Source organism: Misgurnus anguillicaudatus, chromosome 1 (genome assembly GCF_027580225.2).
Source record: "Misgurnus anguillicaudatus chromosome 1, ASM2758022v2, whole genome shotgun sequence".
In the NCBI taxonomy this organism is placed as follows: Eukaryota; Metazoa; Chordata; class Actinopteri; order Cypriniformes; family Cobitidae; genus Misgurnus; species Misgurnus anguillicaudatus.
The window spans coordinates 13,830,950-13,858,413 of NC_073337.2; the positions used below are offsets into that span (position 1 = coordinate 13,830,950).

The 27,464-nt window shown below is 39.9% G+C and overlaps 3 protein-coding genes across 7 annotated transcripts in view; 1 reads left to right on the forward strand and 2 right to left on the reverse strand.

Annotated features, from left to right (window-relative positions):
- Positions 1-1,192, reverse strand: part of LOC129432344 (peroxisomal succinyl-coenzyme A thioesterase) — a 16,359-nt gene extending 15,167 nt beyond the window's left edge. Inside the window, exon 1 of the mRNA XM_073866910.1 lies at positions 1,039-1,192. The gene's annotated coding sequence lies outside the window, so the exon portion shown is untranslated. The remainder of the gene's footprint in view (positions 1-1,038) is intronic.
- LOC141363708 (uncharacterized) overlaps positions 1-13,730 on the forward strand; it is a 22,636-nt gene extending 8,906 nt beyond the window's left edge. Inside the window, exons 1-3 of one of the 2 annotated variants that reach the window (XM_073866892.1) lie at positions 285-518; positions 8,119-8,173; positions 8,591-13,730. In XM_073866892.1, the coding sequence (XP_073722993.1) occupies positions 8,659-9,669 (1,011 nt within the window). In that variant the 5' untranslated portion in view covers positions 285-518; positions 8,119-8,173; positions 8,591-8,658 and the 3' untranslated portion in view covers positions 9,670-13,730. Of the gene's footprint in view, positions 1-284; positions 519-8,118; positions 8,174-8,590 lie in introns of those variants that run through there. The other variant, XM_073866890.1, reaches the window with a different exon arrangement.
- Positions 2,058-25,619, reverse strand: LOC129431759 (peroxisomal succinyl-coenzyme A thioesterase-like). Of its 4 annotated transcripts, XM_073866872.1 has the most exons (14): positions 25,489-25,617; positions 25,343-25,406; positions 23,018-23,212; positions 21,957-22,159; positions 18,713-18,812; positions 18,307-18,497; positions 14,792-14,955; positions 7,505-7,580; positions 5,527-5,570; positions 5,364-5,446; positions 5,064-5,157; positions 4,863-4,943; positions 4,309-4,447; positions 2,058-3,913 (listed from the first exon to the last, which is right to left on the reverse strand). In XM_073866872.1, the coding sequence occupies exons 2-14, from the start codon at positions 25,357-25,359 to the stop codon at positions 3,783-3,785; spliced, it is 1,518 nt and encodes a 505-aa protein (XP_073722973.1). In that variant the 5' UTR covers positions 25,360-25,406; positions 25,489-25,617; the 3' UTR covers positions 2,058-3,782. The 4 variants fall into 4 exon arrangements, with proteins under 4 accessions (XP_073722973.1, XP_073722970.1, XP_073722980.1 ...); XM_073866869.1 differs by lacking the exon at positions 25,489-25,617 and having other exon boundaries at positions 25,343-25,482; XM_073866879.1 differs by lacking the exon at positions 23,018-23,212 and having other exon boundaries at positions 2,059-3,913; positions 25,489-25,619.
- Between the last annotated feature and the right edge of the window lie 1,845 nt (positions 25,620-27,464).

The following is a 27,464-nucleotide window of genomic DNA, read 5'->3' on the forward strand; positions in this document are numbered from 1 at the left end:
TCTACGATTGTCTATGATTTTCCTTTGAATTACACAACATTCAGGTACATAAACCAGATTTATTTTACTTTGAACTGCACGACAGAACACAAAATTGTTACAGTTTGGTGTAAGATAAGCATTATTTAAAAAATATATAAAGAGTTTAGTTCCAAAACAAGATTTTAAAAAAAAATTTCAATAATCTCGCATTCAATTAATATCAATCCAACTGCAATTGGTTTGTTTGCATTTATGCCTTCATAACTTTTTTTTGACAAAAATAAAAATGGAGTTATCTCGTTTAGGAACCAAACTCTATCCAACTCTAATTCTATATGCTGTTACACATGTATTTTTTTCTTAACTGTTTACATTTAGGCTACTGAAAGACACAATTATGACGAGCAGCTTATGAGGATAATTTTTGCGTGCTGTCTGAACCATTTTCATACAGGCGCTGTGTACGCTCTCTACACAAATAGCATCTTTCGAGGCGCGCGCTTGGATGTACACAGGCAAAACTTAGCAAACAGCACGTGAGTACCGCATTTACATCGTTTTCGCGTCTTTTTAATTTAAATTTTTGATTGTATATTTGTCAAGCCCAGTCTTAGTTTTACCTTAAGCAAGAGTCTTCTTTTTGTCCCTAGACTGCTTGATTTTTTGTATATGGGTCGCATGTTAATAAATAATGTCAACAGAAATCATTAAAGAAGTTAACCGCTTGTGGCCAGCAGGGGCCCCCCAAGCCCGCGGAGTAAAAACGCTACTGTGAATAATAAACATAGTCGGCGTTTGTTAGCCTACTAAACCTAGGCTTAAATCTAACTCACCAACTAGTTTAACATGTGGATGAAAGACGAAAGCATTCCAAATATCCGTTAAAAACAATGCAAATATAATGGGGAATGCTAACGTTATACCTTACACAGACATAAGGGTGCATGTTTGTAAAGGCTCCAAAGGTCGTTTAAACCCCCCCTTTAGACACATTCCAGTTACTTTTGTAGACAACGTTTAAGGCATGCCACATAAGTTATGCATTCTTCTACATACGTGAACATATGGGCAGTTTCATAAGTACTACGTCTTTCAAATCGTTTACTCGTGCTCCATTCAAGTTTCTGTATGTCCGCATATGAGCCGCGGAAGTGGAAAAATAGCGAAATCCGCGAACCTCCAAGTGTGTGTATATGTGTGTGCGCCTGCGCGCGAGAGAGAGAGAGCCAAAGAAATTGCGCAAGAGAGAAGGCTGCGTCCAAATACCCACTCTTGTGGTCTTTTCTTGTTTTGACCACTTGACTACACTCAGAGGCTGTTTACACTTGGTATTAAGATGTGTTTTCATCGATCGGATCACAAGTGGACGAGAGAGACACATTACGTTTACACCTGGTATTTAAATCCGTCTCTTTTGTCCACTTTCGACCGCTTCTGTGCTGAATACTATGAGGGGGTGGTCTGTGAGACGGTGGGCGAGTCTCTCTGCTGTCATTCAAATACGAGCGAGAGTAATTATGAGTTTATATGGACGCAAACTAATATTATGTGAGAGTGCACTGCTTGTTTAGCAAGTGAACATACTGCACAGTGTTTTGTACATGAGTATGTAAGAGCTTTCTTTGAATTTTCAGCGCAATTGATGAAATAGGATCGCGCAACTTTCACACGCTTTCAAAACGAAACTACGGAGATCCGCCGCTTAGTTTTATCAATGAAAGGCTAAAAATAGCGCTGTTCACCGAATGTTCACGCCAGAAGTAAAAAATAGACGTAAAACTTGTGTTTAATACCTCAGATTAGATAAATGGGCGGAGAGAAGGCGGTCGCGTGTGGCTGTTCGAACGCATTCAACCACATGCGCGTTCCGCAGCTCCAAAGCGATCCGATCGAAAGTGGTTTCGACCACCTCTGGATGTGGTTGAAAGTGGTCGAAAGTGGACGAGCTCAAAACGTTTTGAACACCGTTTACACCTGGCATTAACGTCGTCAACTTGTGATCCGATCGATGAAAACACATGTTAATGCCAAGTGTAAACAGCCTCTTACATGACGCATTTCCTGTATTTGGTCCAAGTGTTCTCTAGTCTAGTGGACGTGCCGATCCCAAGCGTGACCCAATGAGACAAACTTAGCAAGTGTAAAAATGTCAATCCAGGTAATGGCAGCAATCTCCATTTGTGGAAAATGGCTCTTACTGGGTTCAATGGAGACCCAAAGCCTTAAAACTGTCTTTGTAACCCTTTCCATACTGATACATGTCAATTACTTTGAGGGGGCAAAAACTTTTTTACAGCACTGTATATTATTAGATATAATAATGTACTCAGATATAATAATCTAATACATGTAATATAATCATTATTATTATTATCATTAAAATTATTACATTATACATACAAAGTAGAAAACAATAATACAGACACTGCATTTTTGAAACAAGTCACATGGTCATTGTAAACAACACTGACTTTCACCATACAAATAATGCAGATTGCTTTTGTTAAACATTCTGTCTACACTGTAGGTTTGATTATAAATAAATCATCATCATATGGCATCCTTTACTATTTACTAAGAAATGTGATAAAGTATGATATACATAAGTGGTTCTCAAACTGGGTGTCTCGAGATGGTGCCGGGGACCCCAGTTTTATGACATACACTTGTGTGCATGTATGTGTGTGCGCACGATGCAGCCCCAATTAATTTAGGTTATGCATATGTGTTCATATTGAACGGCACTAATAATAACAGATTTTGCTCAAAATTATAGTGCCTGAAATCACAATTAACATTACTGTTCATTTGGAGATATTTATCACTGTTGTAATGAAACATCTAAAAGTCTGGCTTTAACTGCACCACTTGAACTTAAGGTGTAAAATAGTTTAAACTTTTAAAAACGCCTTATCTGTTGCGTTTTTCCATGCGTCAGTGCATATTGCATATTGTTATTTCCTAAAACTGGACTGTTATTTCTGGATAGATAGATAACACCTCTATTTAAAATAAAGCATTCAGATTGCTTATTGCTTGGGCAAAATAAAAATGATTCGTATAAAAAGTAAATCTTAATTTTTGTTTTATTTGGTATAATTTATAACAGATTTTATTTATTACATCATGTTTCAAAAATACCTGCATCTTTATAAAGGGATTTTTTGTGTCATGATATATTATTAGATATTGTAAACACTAACTTTCAGTATACAGATAATGCAAATTACTTTAATAAACTTCTGTTAAATGTTTGAGATCTACTACTGACATAAGCCATTGTTTGTGCATGTATGTGCGCGCGCGCGCGTGTGTGTGTGTGTGTGTGTGTGTGTGTGTGTGTGTGTGTGTGTTTGCACGATGCAGCTCCATTCAATTCCGGTTAGCTCAAAAATTATAGATGAAATGCATTGACAGCTGTAAATGAAGTAAATTTGCTTTGTGCATTGATGAGTTAATATTGGACAGCGGTAGTGATAACATATTTTAATTTAAATCATAGTGCTCAAAATCATAACCATTACTGTCCATATGGAGATATTAATCACTGTTGTAATGAAACATTTAGTGGGAGATTCCCAGACAGGGTTTAGATTAATCCAGGACTAGACCTTAGTTATATTAGAACATTTAAGTAAGTTTTACAAACATTACAAAAAATATTACTGGTGTGCATCTTGAAACAAAACAATGGCACCGATATATGTTAAGGTGTCAGTGCAACATGTTTTTAAATGAAGGCAGCTCAAACATGCATTTTAGTCTGGGACTAGGATAAGCCCTGTCCTGGAAACTGCCCACTAAAGTCTGGCTTTAACTGCACCATTTGAACTTAAATAGAGGTGCTTCTGCAGAAATGCCAAAATCTTTTTCCAAGCATCCTCTTGTGCATAAGCGTGCAATTTGGTCTGTCCACCCCATAGCATCACACCTGCAACAACACACAAAGAAAGAAATGTTAGCACAATTAAAAAGATAAGGAGGTATAAACATAATCTGCCACTAAAGAAAACACACACTGATAATGCATACATTATATATACTATAAAGAGAATCACAATGTGCTTATTATTACAATTTAAATGGCAACAAATTGATCAAATCAAAGGATGATTAAATAAAAGATGAAGAAAAACAACATTGGGATATTTGACAATAAATCAATAAAAAATAAAATTCTAAAAATAGTTTTCCCCTTTTGTTTCTAATCTCAACATAATGCTTATTTTCAGTTCTAAATAATATGATGTACGGTTTGTTATACACTTAGTGCTATATTACACATTCAATGCTATATTAATAAAATAAAGTTGAATGAATGCTTACGTTTGTCACCACCTCGAAAGATGAAGTTACTTGCATGGATGTGAGGTGTATAAGGAGGTTCAATCAGATGACCCGCACCAGGATAGGTCACGACTTCCAACAAGTGAAGATTTCCTGCATTCTTCATAATCTCTTTCATCTTAGTTTTTGGATCATGGATGAGAACACACAAGTTAATAATTAAGATCAACCCCAGCTGTACTTTGTTGTTAGTAATTCAATGTTGTGTTATATTTTAACATTAGTATTAGTAATATGCCTTGACTGAGCATTGAGCTGCACAAAAACATGTTTCAGTTCAATTACTTAGCAGAAACTTTTATCTAAAGTCACTTTCAAACGACAAACACTGCAAGCAATGTGTTCAGGGTGAGGGTATACATTTAATTAGGATGTGTTTTTCTTGGGATTGAACCCCCAATGTCTTGTGCTGCACAATGCTCAACCAACTAAGCTTTTTGGTAAATAAAGGCAGAAGCATAAAGACACTATTGGTGCGTAGACTGCGTACAGAATAAATATATATTCTGTGAATAAATATAGTTATGACTCACATTTTCCGCAGATTTAACAGAAGGACAGTTATCATCATCATCACCGTTCACTAACAGAAGCGGACACTTTATTTTTCCAACCTGTGCACATTGTAAGAAACAAAAATACATACAAACAACTCCAAACAACCTTTGCTCCCTGAATTTAAAATGGATACTGTAACATTAAAGTTACTTAATTAAAAGTAACATTCTACTCACATCCACTTTGAGAGTCAGGTCTGAGGGAATTGACGGGATAAAGTTTATGTTGATGAACTGGTTATCTCCATGCACACGCATCTTATACACATTTCTGCAATTAACATTTTTCATTAGGAAATAACATTCAATTTCTAAGTGGTGTAAAATTTAAGCTCTGAAGCAAACACTGAATTTACAGAAAATAAATGTACAGATTTAGCCAATATTATGGTTGTTTATTAATGTTAATATAGTGTTTTAAAATAATTTAATGTTGCTTAGGATGTAAATATATAAAGGAATTACATATCCACTCACTTTAACATATCCTCAAATGCTTTTATGATAGATTTCTCAAGAGAAACCACATGACTCGAACTAATGCACACACAGCACTGGGGCTACAAGAGAAATAACAACATAAGACTACCAAAAAGCTACATATGTAGATAAGTGTGGTTGTTTGTATAAGCCAAAAAACCTTGACGATTTTGGAGTAGGCCGCCAAGCTGAGTGCAACTGAGCCTCCAAATCAGGGGCGCCGTTAGGGGGGGTTCAGAGTATGCCAGGCATATGGGCCCATAAGTACGCTAGGGGGCCCCACCGTCATCACTTTTCCGTTTTTTTCTATTGTACACGTAAATAATAACACTGTAGTTAAAAGTAAATTAATATAAAACTAATGTGAAAGACGTTGTGTTAAGTAAAAGTGAGACACTTTTAAAAAACAGCGTGCAAGCATGACGATGCAATTACATTTGGCGGTTCTGGTGGCTTTTAATTTGAGTGTGCGGGTATGGATATGGATGAGTAGGCAACATTTTGGTTTGGGATCAGTTTGGTGGGTTTGCTATGCAAAGTTACCACACACAGTCGACAGCCCTAAAGTTTGACATTTCAAGGTAAGATCTCACATGCCACTAAAAAGCGTTCATGCTGATCCCAAACTGTATGTTTCATGAAAAATGAAAAATATTTGTGTTAATACAATATTAGCATAGCGACTGCTGACAACTAATGCATTTTTAAGACATACAATAACTTAATAGGCGTAGTTAAAAATAGTATTTTCTAAATAAACATGAAATAGGAGAATTGTCTATGCCATAATTGAGTTCAATTTTAAATGACTAAAAGCTGGTTTTAATGCGACAGCGCAGCATTTTCAAAGTGACAGTGATTCATCTTTCTTCAGGGTTGCAACGGAGGTTTTTCCCAAAATAGTAAGTGCAGCTATTATAAACGCTATATCAGATTGTTTTTAACATGTATATTAATAGAGAATGTCGGTTTTATATTTATGTTTGAGTATTGTTGTGTTTAAATATTGTTGTAATGTTGTTAATGTTTTGTTTTAATTTAATTCGATTATTAAGACTCTAATTTTAAACGCAATTGGGCGTTGTAATGGATTGAAGGCTAATATGACGCTACAAATGGGGTTAAAAGACATAATTTTAAGTTTAAATTAACTTTTGTTTGCTTCAAATGTTTGCTTCAAATGAATTTCGTTTAATATAATTTGTCTCTTAATTTTAATCAATGTTTTGTTGATAAGTGTTGTGAATATTAAAGAAAAAGAACATTAAAAAGAACACCGTGCATCTCATTACGTAACAAATATAAACTACTGCAATATACTACGAAATGCCAAAACATGCAGTATTATCTTTAATTGCTTTTCAAAAAACAGCCTTCAGTGCACAAAAATTAAATTTGCATGCCCATCAGCAACACATTTGATTGCGGCATGCTTTTGACTTTTAAAAATCAACGTCATATTTAAAACTTGTGCTTTTTGCAATTTCTGTGTCACAGGCAAAGGGCGTGCGCCTGCGAAGCGCATACTCTTAAAGATCAACGTAATATTAATTTTAATTTTGCCGGCCACGCTTTTTTGTCATGAGCGGAGGACGGAATACCACACATAGCCTACATACAGAGAACAGCAACTTAAAGAGAATTTAAGTTATTTTGTGTTTTTCTGACGAATACGGTCAGTTCGTAAGAACATTTTTAAATTGACTATATAAGATCATCAATACGAACTCTGAAGAATGAACTATTATAGGCTAAACTTAATTGTACACATTTAGCTTCTAAAACCGCGCAGAAAACTCGACTGCCGCGAATTTCAAAGCACCTTCCATAGATTTCCATAAATTCAGAAATGCCTCTCCATTCATTATTCTTCTTTTAGTGATCTATTTAAAATCACGTGAGTGTTTTCTGCCTTTCCAGATTAAAATGGTATTCGTTTTTCGAATAAATCTTTTTTTTTTTTGCTTCATTCATTTATCTTTAGTTGCAAATGCGACCTGTAAAATTAAATAAACGCACTCAACTGAGTAATTTTATATAGCTACACATTATGGTATAAAAATCAAACATTCATCTAAAGGAAGGGGCCCAAAATTCTGTCTTGCATACCCCCATTGAAACTGTTCATTGCGCCCCTGCTCCAAATGATAACCCAAGCATAGCCAGTCGATCCTTTTGTACCTTCGGGTGACTCTGGAGGATCTTATATGCTTCCTAAAAAATGCATACACACAAATACCGTCAGTGTTTAATAAATGTAATTACAGTTACTAAGAAAAAATGTTATAAAAATCTAAATGATTACAAAAGAGATTACATCCAAATATTTTCTGTAAAAAGTTAGGATATGCTTAATTAAATTAATACGTTCCTTTGAAAACAGATTTTATTGATTTCTTTCACAAATTGCACTAACTGCTCTAAAATATGATGCAACAGTTTCAAGATTTTAAGACAGAATAGGAAACATACTTATTCGATAACTGTTTTATTTTCTATTTGGGTTTATGTTTTTAATTTTTTAAGATTAACTAACTTTACTTTTTTCCAAGGCATTGCATTGTTACTAAAGATTTGTTCCCTGTTATAGCTACCTAAAGATTTGATAAAAAAAACTATTTCTTGTTATGATTTTGAACCTGTAGTTAACCTTGAAAAATAGGTGCTAAATGTCTGATGATTATGTTGTAGCTGTGCTTTAATACTGAATTATAATCTTAAAGTTATAGCGGGTTCGATTTTCTTTTTCCAGGTGGATCAAGATTATTGGTCATCCCAGTTGGCAATCATTCTGGTGATATGTTGACGTAAGGCTGTCGTACGTGCTCGCCCCTAGGTTTGCTTTCTGCACATGTGCACTTTCAGATGGGCAGAGAGAGAGACGCAAGAGAGAGACGCAAGAGAGAGACGCAAGAGAGTGGCAACACTGTTATCGGAGCTCCGTCGAGTTCATCATCCAAATCCTATTTTCTTACTATCTTGTTACTATCTATATAATATAACTTACTAGTTCATCTTAGGAATACTTTAGCCTGACGATTATTCAACAGTATTTATAACTAAATCGATTTATCACTGGTAAACACTTAGTGTTAGCATATAGCCCGCTAGCATCAACAAGCGTGCCGGCTGAAGTTTGTTTACCGTTTCCTCGCTGTTTGTTTACTGTAAATCTGCCTTCCTCTTCGGTCAAATGGCGGACTCATCCGATGTATGCTTTTCAGACCTTTCCTCACCAGAGCGGGGCGCTGTGGAGGAGTTGTGTCCCGGCATTCGCACCAGGCGGTACAGCATGCCTCACATCACCCTGGCTCCTGACACCCGGACACGACCGAGGCAGGCAGCGAGCGAGCACCGGTCTCGATGCAGCTTCACGGACCGCGTTCAGGCGAACAGAGACGCCATCGCCCAGCATGAAAACGGTAAGACTCCGCTTGTCATTGTAACCTGCACTGCTTGCCACATGTACAGTTTAGCGTCTTCTGTTAGCACAGAGCGGTTTACATGTGTTAAGTGTATTGAAGTAGTAAGACTGACGGAGAAGGTTGCAGAACTAGAAGCGCACATTCGAACGCTCGTTGAGGACAGTAAGACCGCTAATGCTAACGTTAATGTTTCAAACACTGTTTCGGGTGCGCCTACGGTAACGCGTAGTACACATAGCTCGGTTCCGGCAACTGAGTTAACACGGCCGACTAACTGGGTGACTGTCAGGCGGCGTAATCATATTCGATGCCCATCGAAGTCCCCCCTAGTAATTTCTAACAGATTCGACATTCTAAGCAATACACCGGCTGAGACATCTGTTAAAGGTGCCCTTGTTATTGGAGACTCGATACTTAAGAACGTGAACATTGAGGCACCAGCCACCATAGTTGACTGTATACCGGGAGCCCGATCGTCAGACATTAGATCCAAACTTAAAGTGCTGGCTAATGCTAAGCATAAGTTTTCTAAAATTGTTATTCATGCCGGCGCAAATGACACCAGACTCCGCCAGTCAGAGATCACCAAAGATACTATTAAAGAGGTGTGTGAAATTGCAAAAACAATGTCAGATAATGTAATATGCTCTGGTCCCCTCCCCGCTTACCGGGGTGATGAAACTTATAGCAGATTAGTGTCTCTTCACCACTGGATGTCAAAATGGTGCCCTCAGCATAACATAGGGTTTATAGACAATTGGAAACACTTCAGGGGGAGACCTGACCTGCTAAAGAGAGATGGCCTTCATCCATCATCGGAAGGAAATGCTATACTCTCTAGAAATCTGACCAATACTCTAAATTCTAATACAGTCTGACTAACCAGGGCCCAGGTCAGGAAACAGATAGATCGGCCTACCCGTCCATCTGTTAGTTGCTCTGACATGTCAAGATCACATATATCCCAGAACTTAGAGTCTATCTTACCAGAGTATCAACACATTTCAACTGTGTGCGTTCCTCGAACAAACGAATACAGAGCACCGTTTACCTCGTCTCGTACAAATCTTACTAACATAAAATTAGAAAACAATACGTTTACAGATGAACCTCGAATGTTAAAATTCTGCCTTCTTAACATTAGATCGCTCAACAATAAAGAACCCATTGTCAATGAAATAATTACTGACCAAAACTTAGATGCACTCTCTTTAACAGAAATCTGGCTTAAAGCAGACGATTACATTAGTTTAAACGAATCCACCCCACAAGACTACTATTATAAACATGAACCGCGTTTAAAGGGGAGAGGGGGTGGTGTAGCTACAATATACAAATTTTTTTTTAAAGTAAACCATAAATCCTAACTAAAATTTAATTCATTTGAAATAATGCTATTAAATATGGAAATAACTGATCGTAACCATAAACAGCTCTCTTTTGTCCTTGCTACAATCTATAGACCTCCGGGCCACCATGTAGATTTTCTTAAAGAAATAGCAAATTTCCTGTCTGACCTCGCAGTCACTGTAGATAAAGCTCTTATCGTTGGTGACTTTAATATACACGTTGATAACCCAACAGATACATTAGGATTAGCGTTTATGGATATTCTAAATTCTCTCGATATTAGACAAAACGTGACAGGGCCCACGCATACTCGTAAGCATACATTAGACTTAATTCTGTCACTCGGGCTCAATATTAATGAAATCGAGATATCCTCTCAGAGCGATGCAGTTTCAGACCATTGCCTTGTCTCATACACGGTACTTCTAGATAGGATCACTCGATCCACAATACGCTACCGACTAGCCAGAACAATAATTTCCACCACTAAAGATAACTTTATTAGCACACTTCCAGACCTGTCCCAAATGAAACATGTAGCAGATAACCCTGAAGATCTAGATATTGTAATAGAAAACCTGAACAGTATTTGTTCTAACACATTGGATGCCGTAGCTCCAATTCGAAAAAAGAGAACAAAACAAAAAACGCCAGCTCCATGGTACGACCATCATACCGCTGCCCTAAAAAAGGCTGCTAGAAAAATGGAAAGAAATTATAGAAGCACAAAGTTAGAGGTATGGCGTGCAGCGTGGAAAGAGAGTGTAAAACACTACAGACAGGCTATAAAAATCGCCAGATCTACGTATCTCAGCAATCTTATTAAAGAAAATCATAATAACCCTCGCTTCCTCTTTAGCACAGTTGCGAAACTGACTAGAAATAAAGAACAAACGGAACCCACTAATAAACTCCCACACAATAGTAACGACTTCATGAACTTCTTTACTAAGAAAATTATGATTATTAGGGAAAACATTGTAGGTACCCAAGCAGCCACCACTCTACCCAGTAATATATTTAACGCTTGCCTACCATACGAACATCTTGAGTCATTTAAACCTGCTACAATAGAAGAGCTATCTAAATTAGTAGCGTCATCCAAATCATCGTCCTGTATATTGGACCCTGTTCCCACAAAATTATTCAAAGAGGTATTCCCTATAGTGTCTAACCCAGTACTAAATGTCTTTAACTCATCACTAGAATTAGGCTACGTTCCAACAGCTTTCAAACTAGCAGTTATTAAACCGCTGATTAAAAAACCACAGCTTGATCAGGGAGATCTAAATAACTTTAGAACAATCTCAAATCTCCCTTTTCTTTCCAAAATATTAGAAAAGGTAGTGGCAAGCCAGCTACGCACATTCTTAGCAAATAATAGTACGTATGAAAAGTTCCAATCAGGATTCAGGCCCCACCATAGCACAGAGACAGCGCTGCTTAGAGTTACAAATGACCTTCTCCTAACATCCGACCGTGGCGAAATATCACTCCTTATATTATTAGACCTTAGTGCAGCCTTTGACACAATAGATCACACAATCTTACTTAATAGGCTAGAAAACTATGTTGGCATCAGTGGCCAGGCGCTAGCTTGGTTCAGATCGTATCTAACCAATCGCTATCACTTTGTTTATGTAAATGAGGAAGAGTCATATCACTCCCTGGTTAAATACGGCGTACCGCAGGGATCAGTTTTAGGTCCTATCCTGTTCTCGTTATATATGTTACCTCTGGGAGATATTATCAGGAATCATAACATACAGTTTCACTGCTATGCAGATGACACACAGCTTTACATCTCCTCACATCCTAGCGAAACACAAAATTTTTCTAAGCTATCAGACTGCATCAGCGATATAAGTGACTGGATGTCACATAATTTTCTTATGCTAAACTACAATAAGACAGAGATACTTGTTATCGAACCGAATCGCTACAAATATAATATGACAGATTACAAGTTGCCCATAGATGGCTGCACTGTGGTGCCAACCTCCACGGTTAAGAATTTAGGTGTGATGTTCGACAGCAGTTTATCCTTCGACAGCCATATCTCCAATGTCTGCCGCACAGCATTCTTCCACCTTAGAAATATCTCAAAAATACGCCATATGTTATCTGCATCAGATGCAGAGAACCTTATCCACGCTTTTATGACCTCTAGAATAGACTATTGTAACTCGTTACTCAGAGGATGCCATGCAAATCAGGTCAACAAGCTTCAGCTAGTTCAAAACGCTTCTGCAAGAGTTCTTACTCGATCTAAGAAGTATGACCGCATAAGCCCAATTCTGGCATCTTTACACTGGCTACCAGTTAAATATCGTATACAATTTAAAATATTACTAATCACCTACAAAGCCTTAAATGGCCTAGCACCCTCATATCTTAGAGAATTATTATCAGAATACAATCCATCGCGTGCATTGCGGTCACAAAATTCTGGCCTCTTAATTATCCCTAAAATATCAAATGTGTCTAAAGGTGGCAGATCCTTTTCCTACTTAGCCCCTAAGCTATGGAATGATTTACCAACCGATGTCCGAAAATCAGAGACAGTAGATGACTTTAAATCTAGACTTAAAACTTTTCTCTTTAACAATGCATTCACAAAGTTGTTTTAACAATGGTACTTATCTCCTAATAGCTAGCTTGTACAACCTAATAAATAAATAAATTAATGAATAAATTAAAACATTTTTTTCGTCAACACTCCAAAGCATGGTAAATGTCATTAATACTCTTTAGTAATATGCTGAAACTTTGAATTGGTTGTCGATTGAGTCTTAACTGCCAAATATGGTCGGTTTGCGATTTTGGCCTTTTCCCATGACCTTAAAAATAGTATGTCATACAGAACCGTTTGCCACTGTACGTTAGCATTAACGACGGCAGTGGGGCCTCTGGCCTTAGTCAAACGAGTTCTGTTTCCGTTTCTAAAATCATCAACTATATGTAATACACTTAACCAGAAATAGTTGGCCTGTCCGGAACCGAGCTGACTAAAACCACATTACTGTGTGACACTTGTTTTCTATGTGAACGGCCCCTACGCTAATAAGATTTTGTTTCTCTCTCCCTGTCTCGTCCTTGATCCCGAGGACGAGACAAACAGACCCAGTTCCGGTTCATGTGAAAGTCGACACACCACTGATCTACTAGCTGTTCTTCAACGTGATGTCCAGCTGATGCCTGACCAAAGACCACCGGCAGAACCCGCTTAATCTCCGCTTATTCTCCTTCCGTTTTAATGTGTATATATATATATCTCCCAAGGGTTTTTTCCTCCTATGACTTTTTTTACTTCCCCGGCTAAAATTCCGGGGTTTTTTTCTCCTAGGGGGTTTTTCAACCCAGGGAGGCAGCCTTTTTGGGCTTAACTTCTATACGTTACATTAGTAATACGTTTGCTTATAATGTTGATTTATAGCCGCAGCAAATTTAACTGCTTGTGCTATCGTTTATTATGTTGTGCTATCTGTCGATTTTCTGTGCTTTTCACTGCATCTATTATGTAAAGCTGCTTTGATACAATAACCAAATTGTGAAAAGCGCTATATAAATAAAATTGAATTGAATTGAATTGAATATGTGTGATGAGCTACGGTTTCAGCCATTCATTGAAGCTCGCATTCTCACCGTGTTTTTTTTTAAAGGAACAGTATGTAGGATTGTGGTCAAAACTGGTATTGCAATCACAAAACTTGTGGCTAAAACTGGTACTGCAATCACATAACTGGTAGCCAATACACAAAATGACAACATAGACATCAGTTGAGGGCTGCAACTCCACTTTTTAAATGACAATATCCTGGCCAGACCACTGTTGTCAGTGATATAAGTATTTGAAATGAAAATTATTTCTTAATGTCTAGTGACTTATCAGGGCCATTTTATGATTAATTGATATAAATTTCTTACATACTGTTCCTTTAAATGTCTGAGGTTCGCAAGAGAAAACGTGTCTACGAACTGTATGACAAGAAGAGAAAGGCCTAGGAAGAAAGAAACAAGACCAGAGTGTTTTTGGGAGAATATTTCACACGTTGGCGTGCGCTAAAAGCACAGGTTGGGCTTCCCACGCGAAGTTTCTACTCGACAGGTAAAGTTTGTCATGCGATTGGGAAAATCCATTTAAAATCACTGCTAGTGGAAGTTGATGTAAGCTAGGATTAGCGATGCTAGCCCTGGCACAAGTCACGAACCATGCAGACACGGTAAACATGCCGGCAGCAACTTGTAAACAGAGCGAAGAAAAGAACTAGGCATACACACTCTCTCTCTCTCTCTCTCTCTCTCTCTCTCGTGCACACGTTTAATAGGCATTCCCTCTCTGGAGCAGGTAGAGTGTTGCGCATGTGCATTGTTTTTTAAGTGGAGGGGCAGTTATTTTCTAAAATTTAAGAAAATCTTCCGCTATACCTTTAATTCAAGTGATGAGAAAGAAATCAAATGTAATCTGTAACATTACTTCAGTAATGTACTGTAACTGTTTTCATTAAGTAATTAATTACATTTTAAAAAGTGTAACTTGAAATCTGTAAATCCTTCACAACACTGTAAATCTGGCATTGTCATCATCTATATTTAAATATGTCACATCTTGGTGCATGCTAGAAGAAGATTGCTGGAGATCTGAATTACTTCAAAGTAAGAGGCATCAATATCTGCTGTTTTCTGATCCTTAGGATTCATGTACTCTAGTGCCATTGAGGCAAAACCATGAGATGCAAGCAGGGCTGAGCGATACTCGACTAAACCACCACCTCCTCCCCACAGGTCCATCACTCCTGGGTAAGGTCCTGGGCCTGAGACCAAACACAAACACAAGTTAGCTAGCTAAATGACAACATACCACACAAATGTGTGCCCTGCCAGTGAAAACCATAGACTGTTATATGTACGTAGTGTCCATGACATCACCCGTAGGTTTGTGAATAGCATTTTTGAAGCCCAGAGTAGGCAGAGCCTGCCGTCGCCATCTTGGCAGTGCATCACTCGCGGATAACTAAGGCCAAGTCCACACGGACACGGGTATATTTATAACCGGAGTTTTCCCTAAAAAAAATCCCGTCCACACGTGCTCGGTTTAAATTAAATATTCATCCACACGATAAGGCAAAAGCACGCTATCAAGCGCTGTCAAGAGCATGCCACACCAGCAGGAGGGGATATAATCCAAATCGTGTTCCGCAATATAGTGAGATAACTGAGCATCTATCTGTATACATGTTAGAAGCCCTGTTGGCACAGTTATTATTAGCAAGATACGTCTGCCATTGCACAGAATCATCAACAAAGCAGTCAGCGGCGCACAATCTTGACGTCAAACACAGTGGACAACGGCGCACACTCTGACGTTGCAAGGCAAAACCCCCGGTTTTACTCTCTACACGACACCACTGTAACCGGGGTTTCTTAAAAAGCTCACCCTGGCCGGGGTTTTCAAATATGCTGGGTTTCAGTGCCCTGATACTGCGGTTTCGTGTGGACGAACGGCTGAACCGCGTGAAAAAACTCACGGTTATAAAATACCCGTGTCCGTGTGGACTACGCCTAAAAATCTACAAAAGGGGTGGGGGGGACGTGGATGGACTGGTTGCTGAAACCATGCCCGCCTAGATCGACAGTAGTGTGATTTGATCAATCACACACACAAACACACGCCCACACAAAAACACACGAAGGTATGACTGCCACAGAGAGCATTTTTATAGAATTTGGCAAAAAACAGCCACAGAGGCAAAACAAAGATATAAATTGGTGGGCTCTTATGCTCACACACACACACGCGCACACACACACACACACACACACACACACACACACACACACACACACACACACACACACACACACACACACACACACACACACACACACAGACTCACGCACACAAAGTCACAGTAAAACTTACACACTCATAAAGACGCAGACACACACATAAAGACACAAACAAACATGCATGTGCACACACACATAAACACACTTACATTTAGTGGGCTCTGCTAAGGGAAAACGTGGAGGATTTTAACCCCACAAACTATAAACGTATAGGAACCCCTCTTAGGGGACACAGTGTGGGCGCCTAGCTTAACACAGGTTTACAGAGAATACATCTAGTGAGAGGCTGATAGCCGATGTTCGGCGGTGGAGGAGTAAAAAAACTGTTTTGAGACGTGCCCTACAAATGTCTGTTAGCGACATGTATGCTTGCCCCTCGAACGCAAAGCGGAGAAATTACATGTTGCGGGAGAGAATCGGTATGTGATACCTTTAGGTTGATGTATGCGAACCAATTGTTTGGACTAATGCATAGAAATATGCGTTTGGGCGTCAGCATTTTGAACAGCATTCTGTGAAGTGCACGGTTCAACGTACGCAGGTCCAAGATCGGTCACAAGCCGCCGCTTTTCTTGGGTACAATAAAGGCTGTAAAACCCTGACCTCATCTCGGCTGAAGGGACCGGCTTGATCGCGTCCTTAGCCAGTAGGACAGCGATCTCCGCACAAAGTATGTGCGCATCCATAGCTCTCACCGCAGTGAAACGAACACCGGAGAATTTGGGGGGGTGCCGGAAAACCTATATCGCATAGGCGAGACGCACGACCGGTGTACCCGTGGTGAGCTGAGCGGAGGTGATTGCCGGTGTGGGCATTTCGGCCACATCGACAGCAGTGTTATGTAAAGTAACACTCATCTGAGTCCGCTGAGGGGAGGCTGAGCAGTTGAGACTTTGTAGTAATCCCAAACCGCTCGAGGCACTTGCTGGCAATGGAGGAGGGGGAGGATGATGAATAATGAGCCTGTACGTAGCTCCACAACTCCTCTGGAGAGCTGGAGATGGAGGATGGGTTATGAGCTTGGTTGTGTCTACAGCACTCCTGTGAAGAGCTGGAGGAAGAGGAAGAGTTATGAGCCCGTTTGAATCTCCAGAACTCTCCTAAAGACCTGGGGATGAAGGAGGAATTCCCTCTGTTCGTGGGTACTGGCTGAAAGCCAGCGGAACAGGAAAACCAATGGTGGCCCACCTGGCCCTCCTCTGGGGCGAGTGGTGCCTTCACCAGCTCTTGAAGAGCGATCCCCTACAACTCCGGGTCACTCGACTCAGGGCAGCTTGGTCTATGTTTTCCACCTTGGGAAGCGGGCTGAACAGGCGGGGTGGGCTGCTTACAGTGGTTTCCTATAAGCTGCCTGAACGAAGGAATGATGGTAGCCGCAGCAGGGCGCCCTCGGCGAGGAGCAGGCTGAGGCACCGACGTAGCGGAAAGGGGCAGCTGGGTTCCAACGGAGCAAGATGGCCTCAGTCTGCTTTTGGGCAGCCGAGAACTGTTGAATGCTCTCGGCAGCATCACCGAAAAGGCCGGTCTGGGAAATTGAAACATACAGGAGACAAATCTTGTCATCTAGTTGGGCTTTTTTTTAGTTGTAGCAAGGATGTAATCAAAAAGCAATGCTGTTTGGCTCAGTTAGCCAGTTAGCTAAATGCTTATTCACACTTATCTGACAAACGCCTACAAAAACCTGCAAAGTTCTTTTTAATTCCACCAACTTTGAATGTTGGGTTTGTTTGTTGGGGGAGGTTGAGTCCACACCAAGCCGACCGCCACCACCGCCCGAGCAAGCATGCCCACCATCTCGGGGGCGAACACGGGCTACGCAACCCTACCCCCAGGAGGGAGCAGATCCAAGTCGGCGTCCGAAATAGACGCCCCCCCCTCCGGTGCTGCGACAGACACAGAATCCTCATGAGGACTGATAGAGGAGGAGAGGGTTGTAGAGCTGAGAGCCACTGGACAAACCAATAGACCGATTTAGCACCGTTATACGGAGAACAACTTTTCGAAGTTTCGCAACCGCACCTTTAATGAGGCTCCACAACAAAAAGGGGGGAAGCGGAACACAAGCCCTCCACGAATGCTGCATTAGCGTGGGGCGGCGCCGGCAGATGCAAATACCTCCATGCCAAGTTCATTAGCGTTTTGTTAGTTTCTCAAAGTAGATTGGTCTCCGCAAGGTGTTTAATATAATTTATTTGATATGTCTTAAAATATGTGTCTCTTTATCTTACCCTGATTCACAATATTAGCTTATAATAATCAGTTATAAGTTAAGCTTTCAGGTGAAAATAAAACATATTATTTATAGGCTTGTTTACCTGGAGGAAAAAATATTGTTCCTCGAGCTCCCTTCTCTCTAACATCCACCTTCCGCACACCTGGTGCTATGTACCAGCGTTCTGTGACACTGGTCGCCAAAGCTGTTTGCTGTCTGAAACCTTCAGATAGATGACCACTGTATAAGGAAATGTGAACCACCATTGGTGAGAGCACATCCTTCTTGCGCAACCTTGAACAAAGAGATTGGAAGGTAAGCTTATGTGAGGAAATGTTTTTTAGAGGATAGATAACCCATGAAATTTGCAGAATAAATCACAGATTATTTTAAAAGATTCTACAGGTATCATATTTATGGGTTGTTTCTGAAAGAATAAAATAAAAGACAGATTTTATCAGTTTAAAACTGCAATCTTCATGCCATCAGATTGTGCTAGTCTGGGTTACCTGAGTCCACTTCGACTTCCTGGTACAGGCCTCATGCTCCATAGCAACCCCATCGGCTCTGTCCCTTCATAAGTGCCTCCCAAACTTTCATCTTTGGACACTGTTAAATTTCATTGAACAGGATATTACGCACATAATGACAATCAGAGTAACTGTAACAGTGTTTCATTAGATGTCTGCTTGTATAATTGTCTGCTTGTAAAATAGACTTTTGTGGAGCTTACAGGACTTAATGCAAATTAAGTGACTGTACAGTTAAGTGTTCTTTTGGAAAATTCTGCTAAAATATACTCTTATTGTGTAAAAAAACAAAAGTTAAGCGTTCTTTTCCATGACATCAACCAGTTCTGTATTTGTGCTGTATTTCCAATGATCAACTAAAACAAAACTTTACCCCCCCAAACAATTCATCATGGACACAATACAGAAACAGAAATAAGTAGCAAAATTGGCATTAGCAATTGTCACAGGTCGGAGCGGACCACAGGTGTCGTGTGTCACGCCCCTTCCTAGTTTTCACCTCGAGGAGGTCCCAAAATCACCCCAATGACCAGACACACAGAGAGCGTAAGTTTAATTAAAACAAACTTTATTAATTTACTTAAAAATATAGGGGAGGGGAAAAGGGAAGCTAAAATCCAAGTCCAGCTGGAAAGGCACAGTCTCGAGTCTCCATGACTCAGTCGCAGGCAAGTCTCAGGTGGGTCCTTCCTTGTTTCTTTTCCTGACTTTGCGATGTTAAACAGTTCACTCACTGGCTTCTTTGTGTTCTGGTTACTGGATGCCGATCCGGAACTCTCTCCTTTTCCTGGGCGTAAGGAGAACAGAGGGTGAGTATTTGAGGGATAGGGTATCGATACCTGAATCCGTACGTGTTCAACTCTACGTTGGTCCAGCAGGGGTGTTCCTTCTCGTCCTACGGCCAGCGGAACAGTGCTCCTGCTGCCGGGCTTGACTCCGCCCGTCAGGTGAAAATGCAAGAGGTCACGGAGGTGAGTGCTCCACAGGTTCCCTAGGTGGAGGCACAGGTAAGTACTGCGGGAGAGAGATCACTCGATCTGCGGTGGAAACACAGGTAAGTACTTTACAGGTGACTGGGGCTTTACTTTTACTTTGGCAGCGTACAACACAATCTGGTAGCTCTTAGCTATGGGCAGAAGGTAAGTACTTCACAGGTGACTGGGACTTTACTTTCACTTTAATGGTGTACAACACAATCTGGTAGCTCTTAGCTATGGGCAGAAGGTAAGTACTCCAAAGGTGACGGGGGCTTCACTTTCTCTTTAACGGCGTACAACACAATCTGGTAGCTCTTAGCTATGGGCAGAAGGTAAGTACTTCACAGGTGACTGGGGCTTTACTCTTCAATAACAGGTGAGGACTCACTTAGCATAATTTCACCCTGGGCGGCGGACTTATAATGGGTAAGACTGCGGAACAGTAAATCAACAGAATTTTCAGACTTTAAGCGATGGAGAGCGTCCTGGCATTGGCCTGCTCTGAGGCTCCAATAGGAAGCTGTTAAAGCTGGGGGCTGCTGCGGTGAGTTGAACACTTCCCTCTCCTCTCTTCCGACTGACGGGACCAGAGATCTAGACAGGGGCGAACCTTTGAAGGGGCTCCACAACAGACGATATTATTCACACAGCTAATTTCCTCCTTCAGCAGTCAAACTTTCTCCTTGTATATATTTTCCACTTCACTCACACAAGTCTTACTTGCCTTGTTAGTTCACCACCGCCTCCGTAGGGCCAGGAAGTTCCAAGATGTCAATACAGAATGTCGATACAGGCCGTCATTACAGAATATCAATACAGGGGGTCATGAATGGCATATAGATAGAGATGTTACTTCACCAATCACAACGTCCACTTACTTCCCCAAGACTCACTTCAGCCTAAAGGTGGTCACTAACGACACAGACACAGCATAACACTGCAAATCTTTCAAGTGTACACACTCACGGCAAGGACACGGACTCACCCACTGCACTCCACACACTTTAGTGAAATAGGGTCACAACCACTGCTGACTGGGGTTTGTCCTGGGATTCACTGGCCGCTGATTACGATGGAGGGTCGAGATACAGCCATCGCCATCTTGACACCCCTGTCTCTTCCTCTACTTGTGTTGCCATGGAGGAGAAGGAAGTGACTGGTGTTTGGAGATTTCGGTCCGGGCGGAACCAATCTCCATCACTTTAGTTCCGCCCTACAAAGTCACTCTGTGACACAATTCTATACTTAAAGCTTCCTACATTTAAAAAACATCTCAAATTAAAGGGGTCCTCGATTATGATTTCACCTTTTTACTTAAGTTAGTTTAATTTTGCTGTTTGAGTATAAACAACATCTGCAAAGTTAAAACGCCCAAAGTTCAATACAACCGGAGAAATTTTCTTTACTAGAAATCGCTTTTCTAAAAACAAATGGCTGGTTGGACTATAGTGAGCTTCTTCCCGGATTATTGACATCATAAACCCAAAATTTATACAAACCATGGTTGAAGCCACAAACAATCGTTTGTTTTCGTAATGGGCTAATAGTTGACACGTGATGCACATAGTGTCACTTGACACACAGAACACATTTTAAAATTACGAACCACACACGTGACGAGCTACATACATGTTGTGACGAGCTTCGCATCGAGCGCCCTTGAAAAAAGAAGTCACTGGCCGCCACTGTGCTATACATTCAATAGCGTTCACTGTAGATCCGCAGTCTGTCGAATAGTCAAATAATACCTACGAATAACACAGTATCTACAAAGTATTAGACAACAACAAACAAAAAACATATCATTCTGAAATGTCCTGTAAGATCTGTGCTTGTACGGGTTCTGCTCTATCCTCTTTCGTTAATATTTCCTGGGGATGATTCAGGCTCAAATTGATAAGGCAAAAAACAATGGTGATGCCATTGTTTACAATACACCGGAGCTCATCCAAGTACCTGTGCTAAGGGGCGTGATGTTTCTGGACATGATGGACTATTCGCAACACACTGGGGCAGTTAACCAATCTAAGCATTTGAGCATATTTCTGACGAGGAGGGTTCATAGAAGCAGGAACTGAACTGCCCGTTTTTCGGGGAATGGAAACAAGATAAAAGGTCAAATATGTGAAAAATAATGTTTTTTTTTTTGCAGAATGAACACATAACAGTGCACCCAATACACACAATCAAACCTTCATATACAGCTGGTTTATCATCCCCTTCATTCATAAGACAGTAAAACATACCTGTCACTGTTCCATGTTCATCACTGATGTAGTGTCCAAATGCCTCCCAGAAATCCTTATCTTCTGACTGATGTAAAGAGTGCAGCGTCACCTCCTGATTTGGCAATAAATTCATTATGACAATCTGAAACATCTCATCCACCAGACCTCGACTGGGCTGTACAGACAGTATTGGACTTTTCCCCATCTCAGTGCTCAAAGACCTACAGAGATGCATGAAAAAGTTCATGTTGTTTATTCCACGATACATTTTGGAATTGGCTCTCCTGATTTTGCCAAGTGGTTGATGTCCTCAGGGCAACATCATGTTGATCCTGGGACGACATTTTAATCAACCAATCAGATTTCAGAAATAAGTTTACAGTTTGTTTTAAGTTTAAGCTTACAATCAGGATTAGCTGTTTCTAGACCATTGTTTTTCATTTATCATGTCCCTCTGATTTTAGGGTTTGGTTATATTTAGGGTTGGGGTTTGGGGTGGGTTTAGGTTTTATTTATAAAAATGTTGTCCCTGGGTCAACACAATATGTTGCCCTGAGGACATCAACCACTTGGCAAAATCAGTTCGAGCTTTGGAATTAGAATTAGGGGTGACCATATTTTAGTTTTTAAAATAGAGGACAATGGAGGGAGACGGACACACCACAATGGGTTTAACAGCATCTTCTGTTTACCTGGTCTCACAAAATAATAGGTTAATTTTCAGTTTGCATTTCTGTTTTCAGGTACAAACCTGAATGTAATCATACTACTGGAAATACTGAACAATGGACTCAACTATGTGTAGGCTGTGATTCACAATTATAAAATAAAAAAGAAAATATATTCTGTGTATAGTTTTCATCTAATGCCACATCCACAGTATGTTTTCAATAAAAAATAATTTTCAAATTAACATAATATGACCAAACATTTGAAGAATGCTTTATGGATGTTAAAGAACTCGAGATAAATAAGATAAATAAGTGGATGGGAAAACGTCTGTATTGTGCCTGCATCACATTATGTTTTCATATTAAAGTTCTTCACAGATGTCATCCATCAGTTAATGCACTACACACCTTGCACTCTGATGTTTGCTTTTATCTGCACTGCGGCTGTTGAACTGAAATGAACTTGATAAAGGTGCTAAATAACGCAGGGTGGAGCTGAAACCTGCCGCCATTTTAATATGCCGTGGTGCTGAGGGTAATGATTGAGATGCAGTTCGACCAATGTTTGCATAGGTCCGAACGTGGAGTGCAAAAAGGCGAGACCTAAAGAGAAAGGTCAAATGCAGAAACACACAATGAATGGCGACTGTAGAAAAATCAGAATCTAGGACATTTTGTGTGAATAAGAAATCCCAGCCAGGAGCACTTTTAAAATCTAAAAAGAGGACATGTGTGGAATAAAGAGGACGTATGATCACCCTGACCAGTAGGCCTACTTGGGCCACTGATTACTTTTTATAGACAAGTACACATATTGAGAAATGCCTTTTCAGTACTGAATTAAATACTTATCGACCGTTAAAACAGTATGTACTATATCTGTGTCTCAATTCAAGGGCTGCGACCTTCTAATGATAACCGATTGCGTCATAGCAGCGAGACTTGAGGCTAGTAAGGCCGTCCAAATTCAAAGGATGCTTAGAATGAAGCCTTAAAATGCATCCTTATTTCTCTTCGCTTTTAAGGATAGAACAAATGGATCTTTAAAAGCCGAGGCTATCCACTGATCTATCCACCTTTTTCTCAAACGCAGAAGTAAGTGATGTGATGTATTTCCTTTCCGATCCGAGACTTCCGTTTCAATAGCCAGCCGGTAGAAAACAGTGTAGTGGGAGCACGCATAAAACATGATTTAAACAGTTAATATTTACTACACCTGCCATGTATGAACCAGTGTGAGGATGGAATTAAGAAGTGGCTTGATATATGAAGATATATTCAATCATTTCGTGTTGTTGATCGGGGGTGACGGATCTTCAATTCGCAAATATAAAAGAGACATATCAGTATCTTTACAATGGGAAAGTCAGTCAAGTGTTTGTACATGGAATTAACCAAGACTTTGTGTTTTTAACTTTTTTAGGGGCTGGTTTAAAATGTCACAACTGTCCCTCTGGTGTGAGGTTTTTTTAAACGGCAAGTTTTAATGGACTTGATTATGGTGACACGTCAAGCTTTACGTGGTCCTTCACTCTGGACGAACACAGAGCAGAGCTAATGCGGGGTTAGTTCACGTCAAGTCACGGAGTCCTGTGGTGACACCACAAAGAGTCGGGACATGGGTGAAGCTGAGATGGCTGGATGCTGAAACTAGCTCGATTCTAGTGACAGCAGTGGCAGTTCACCCGTCACTCAAGTGGTCACGTTCTTAATTATGCAGAAGTTTAAGGCTTAATATAATTTAACCTTATGAGTTACAAAAAATTCACCCCCTCAGAGTTATCATGAAGGGCATAATTAGCTATATAGACCGAAAACACTTTTTGTACCAGGCTGTAGACATATTATTTTCTACTGTTAAGTAGGGCATTTTAACATGGAGGTCTATGGTAATTAACTCCCTTTTGGAGCCAGCCTCAAGCGGGCAGTTATTGAATTGCAGTTTGAGTCACTTCCGTATTGGCTTCATCAGAGAGATTGGAAGGTTGCTCCTCGGTTAAACTGTGATTTTTATGGATCCGGTGGTCTGTCTAAGTCTGTTTTTCCCTATGTTTTTTGTGTAATGTTTCTTATAGCGTTTTCACCACATTATGTTTATTTTTTAGATAAATTAAAAGTTTAAATGGCTTGGCTACTGATATATGTGCATGTATGTAATGTATATGTATTGTTCTTTATTGGTAAATCAATTATTTTTACAGTATGAATCGCTAAAGTACATACATTCTGCCACCATATTGCGCTCACAGCTTGCAGTGATGTAACACTGACGTCAAAAGGTCTATACAACACTTATTGAACTACATACCGTATCAGTATTTTTGTTTTATACTTGCAATAAAAACATAAAAAAAATAAACTTATTGAACTATGAATGAGAAAAAGAGCAGGTGCCCAGGTTAGGAAAAGATGAGAAGAAAAGTGCAAAAGATAAAAGTATGTATTCAGGTATGTCACTAATCTCAAAATGATTATAATAGGTATAATGAAGTAGGCCTATATCTAATGAAGTTACACATAGGCCTGGTTTCACAGACAAGAATTAGCTAAAGCATCTATTAGAAACATGCCTTAAAAAGGATGTTACTGGTGTGTATCTTGATACAAATATTTTAAAATCTGTCAATGCAAGTTATTTATAGTTAAGACAGCTCAAACATGTGTTTTAGTGTATGACTAGCCTTAAGCCTTGTCTATGAAATCGAGGCAAAAAGCATAGAGAAATATCCCTACCTTGCAGGATTCCACATGATTAACTCCAATCAGATCAATTCAGACGTTTATACTGGGGCACTTACTGTATTGAAGAAAAAAATAATGATAAACTATCTCCATTGCAAAATCAGCATGTAACAGTAGAAAAGTCCGGCATGAATTACCAGGTGAAGCGTAACCAGAAAAGAGACTCTGGGTGTGCATCTGAAAATCTGGGTGTGCCACATTTATTGGCATGTTACTGTGCAAAATTATTACCCATAAGCATATAACCACGCTATAACCATGATGTTATGAGTGAGAAGGCAGAGGCAGATCCAAATGCAACAATTTATAAGACAGATAAGTCAGGCAAAGGTCAGTATCGGAATCAGAAATATTCCAACTGCTGTTGCGCGTAATATGCAGTGTTTTCAACCAACCACATAATGTTTATTTTATGTTTCAGACATTTAAATACACATAAGTACTAGTAAAACAATGCATTTGTAGTTTGTAAACTACACAATGATGTCTATGTTTTTTCTGCTTCCCCTCCAATCTATTCAAATGCAATTTGCAGACGTGTTTTATATATATATCAGACACACATAGCGGAACTATAAAGTCTAACAATACTCTATTATTTTCCCAGTTCAACATCCACTTACTTTCATGTATTTTGGGAGAAACTGGGGAATTCAGGTGTTGTAAATCCGGTTGACAGGACCCTTAGAACTGCAGCGCTCATCTCGTTATAGATCAAGATAATTTATAAAGGTTTTTAAACAAAGAATTGGAGTATCAGATAGTTTACATGGTAAGCAAGTTAGTGAATATTTTAATAAAAAAGGAATAACAAAATAAAACGAATAGTGTAGAAAAGGCCCCAAAGTTATGTTAGTGTTGTTATTATTTAGTAAATTGACCATATTGTGCTTTATGTTTCATGTTTACTCCCGTTTATTCAGTGCTTGTAACAGGGTAGAAAAGTGTGTGCTTGTTTGTATATTATATCTGATGTCACGCAGTTAGTATGCAGTACGATAGAGATGACTCACCAGACATAAGGCAGGGAGACTTTGCTGCATTTGAGAAGCTTGCACTCCAGATACAGTCACTGGTGGGGATGCTGAAGACAATAGGCCACAAGGGTGAAATGAAACTACAGTGTGGCTCACATGTTGCTCGTCTGCTGAGCAAGCTGCCACCTGAGCAGAGAGCAGATTCGCCACTGCATGTACCATCAGGGCACGCAATCCCACACCTCAACTACCAGGACCCTGAGAGCATGCAGTTGCAGTTAGTGGAGACATTAGAGGCATGTTCCATCAAGTTCGCCTCCTCCCAGAGGATCGTGCTCTGCTCAGATTTCTTTGGCACGACATCAGTCAAGAAGGACCTCCAGCAGTATTTGAGTGGCAGGGGCTACCATTTGGTACAACATGTGGCCCTTGCTGTGCCACATTTGCCTTACAACACCATGTCTCTGATAACAGCCAGCCAGATGAAGATGTGAGGATATCAGTTCAGAAATGCTTTTATGTAGATAACTGCCTCCAGAGTGTTCCCACAATTGCTGAGGCGAGGGATCTAGTCGACAAACTGCGAGTCCTTCTTGCGTCTGCAGGCTTCAATCTATGTCAGTGGGCCAGCAATGAACCAGGTGTAATAAGTCATCTACCAGAACAAAGTTGCTCTGCTGGTGTTGAGCTATGGCTGGCTCAGAACAAGAAAGATACCCCAGAATCTTCTCTAGGCCTAAGTTGGCTCTTTCACACTGATGTTCTTGGTTATAAGCATTGTTATGTGGAGTACGGTGTCCCCAGGATGCGTAATATTTACAAGGTGCTGGCAAGTCAGTACGACCCTCTGGGCTTCATCCTACCCTACACCACCACTGCTAAGACTAGGGATCGACCGATATGGATTTTTTTTGCCGATGCCGATACCGATTTTTTTCCATCAGCCTTAGCCGATGACCGATACAGGCTGCCGATTTTCTTTAGCCGATATTTGGAGCCGATACTGCTTTTGCTCATTCAGTTTACATCATAAAAATGACACAATGATAAAACCAAATGTTACAACTCTTAATTTAAAAAAGGAACATTTATTGAACTATATTTAACAAATAGTAAAAACAGGTGAGGTAGAACAA

Bases quoted from the DNA above. Each gene is read 5' to 3' on its own strand.
- LOC129431759 (XM_073866872.1), bottom strand. The intron at 18,498-18,712 runs GTAACCCAGACT...TCTTTGTTCAAG, and splicing joins GGAAGTCGAAGTGGACTCAG to GTTGCGCAAGAAGGATGTGC. The intron at 7,581-14,791 runs GTAATTCAGATC...TGCATTTTTTAG, and splicing joins TTGATGCCTCTTACTTTGAA to GAAGCATATAAGATCCTCCA.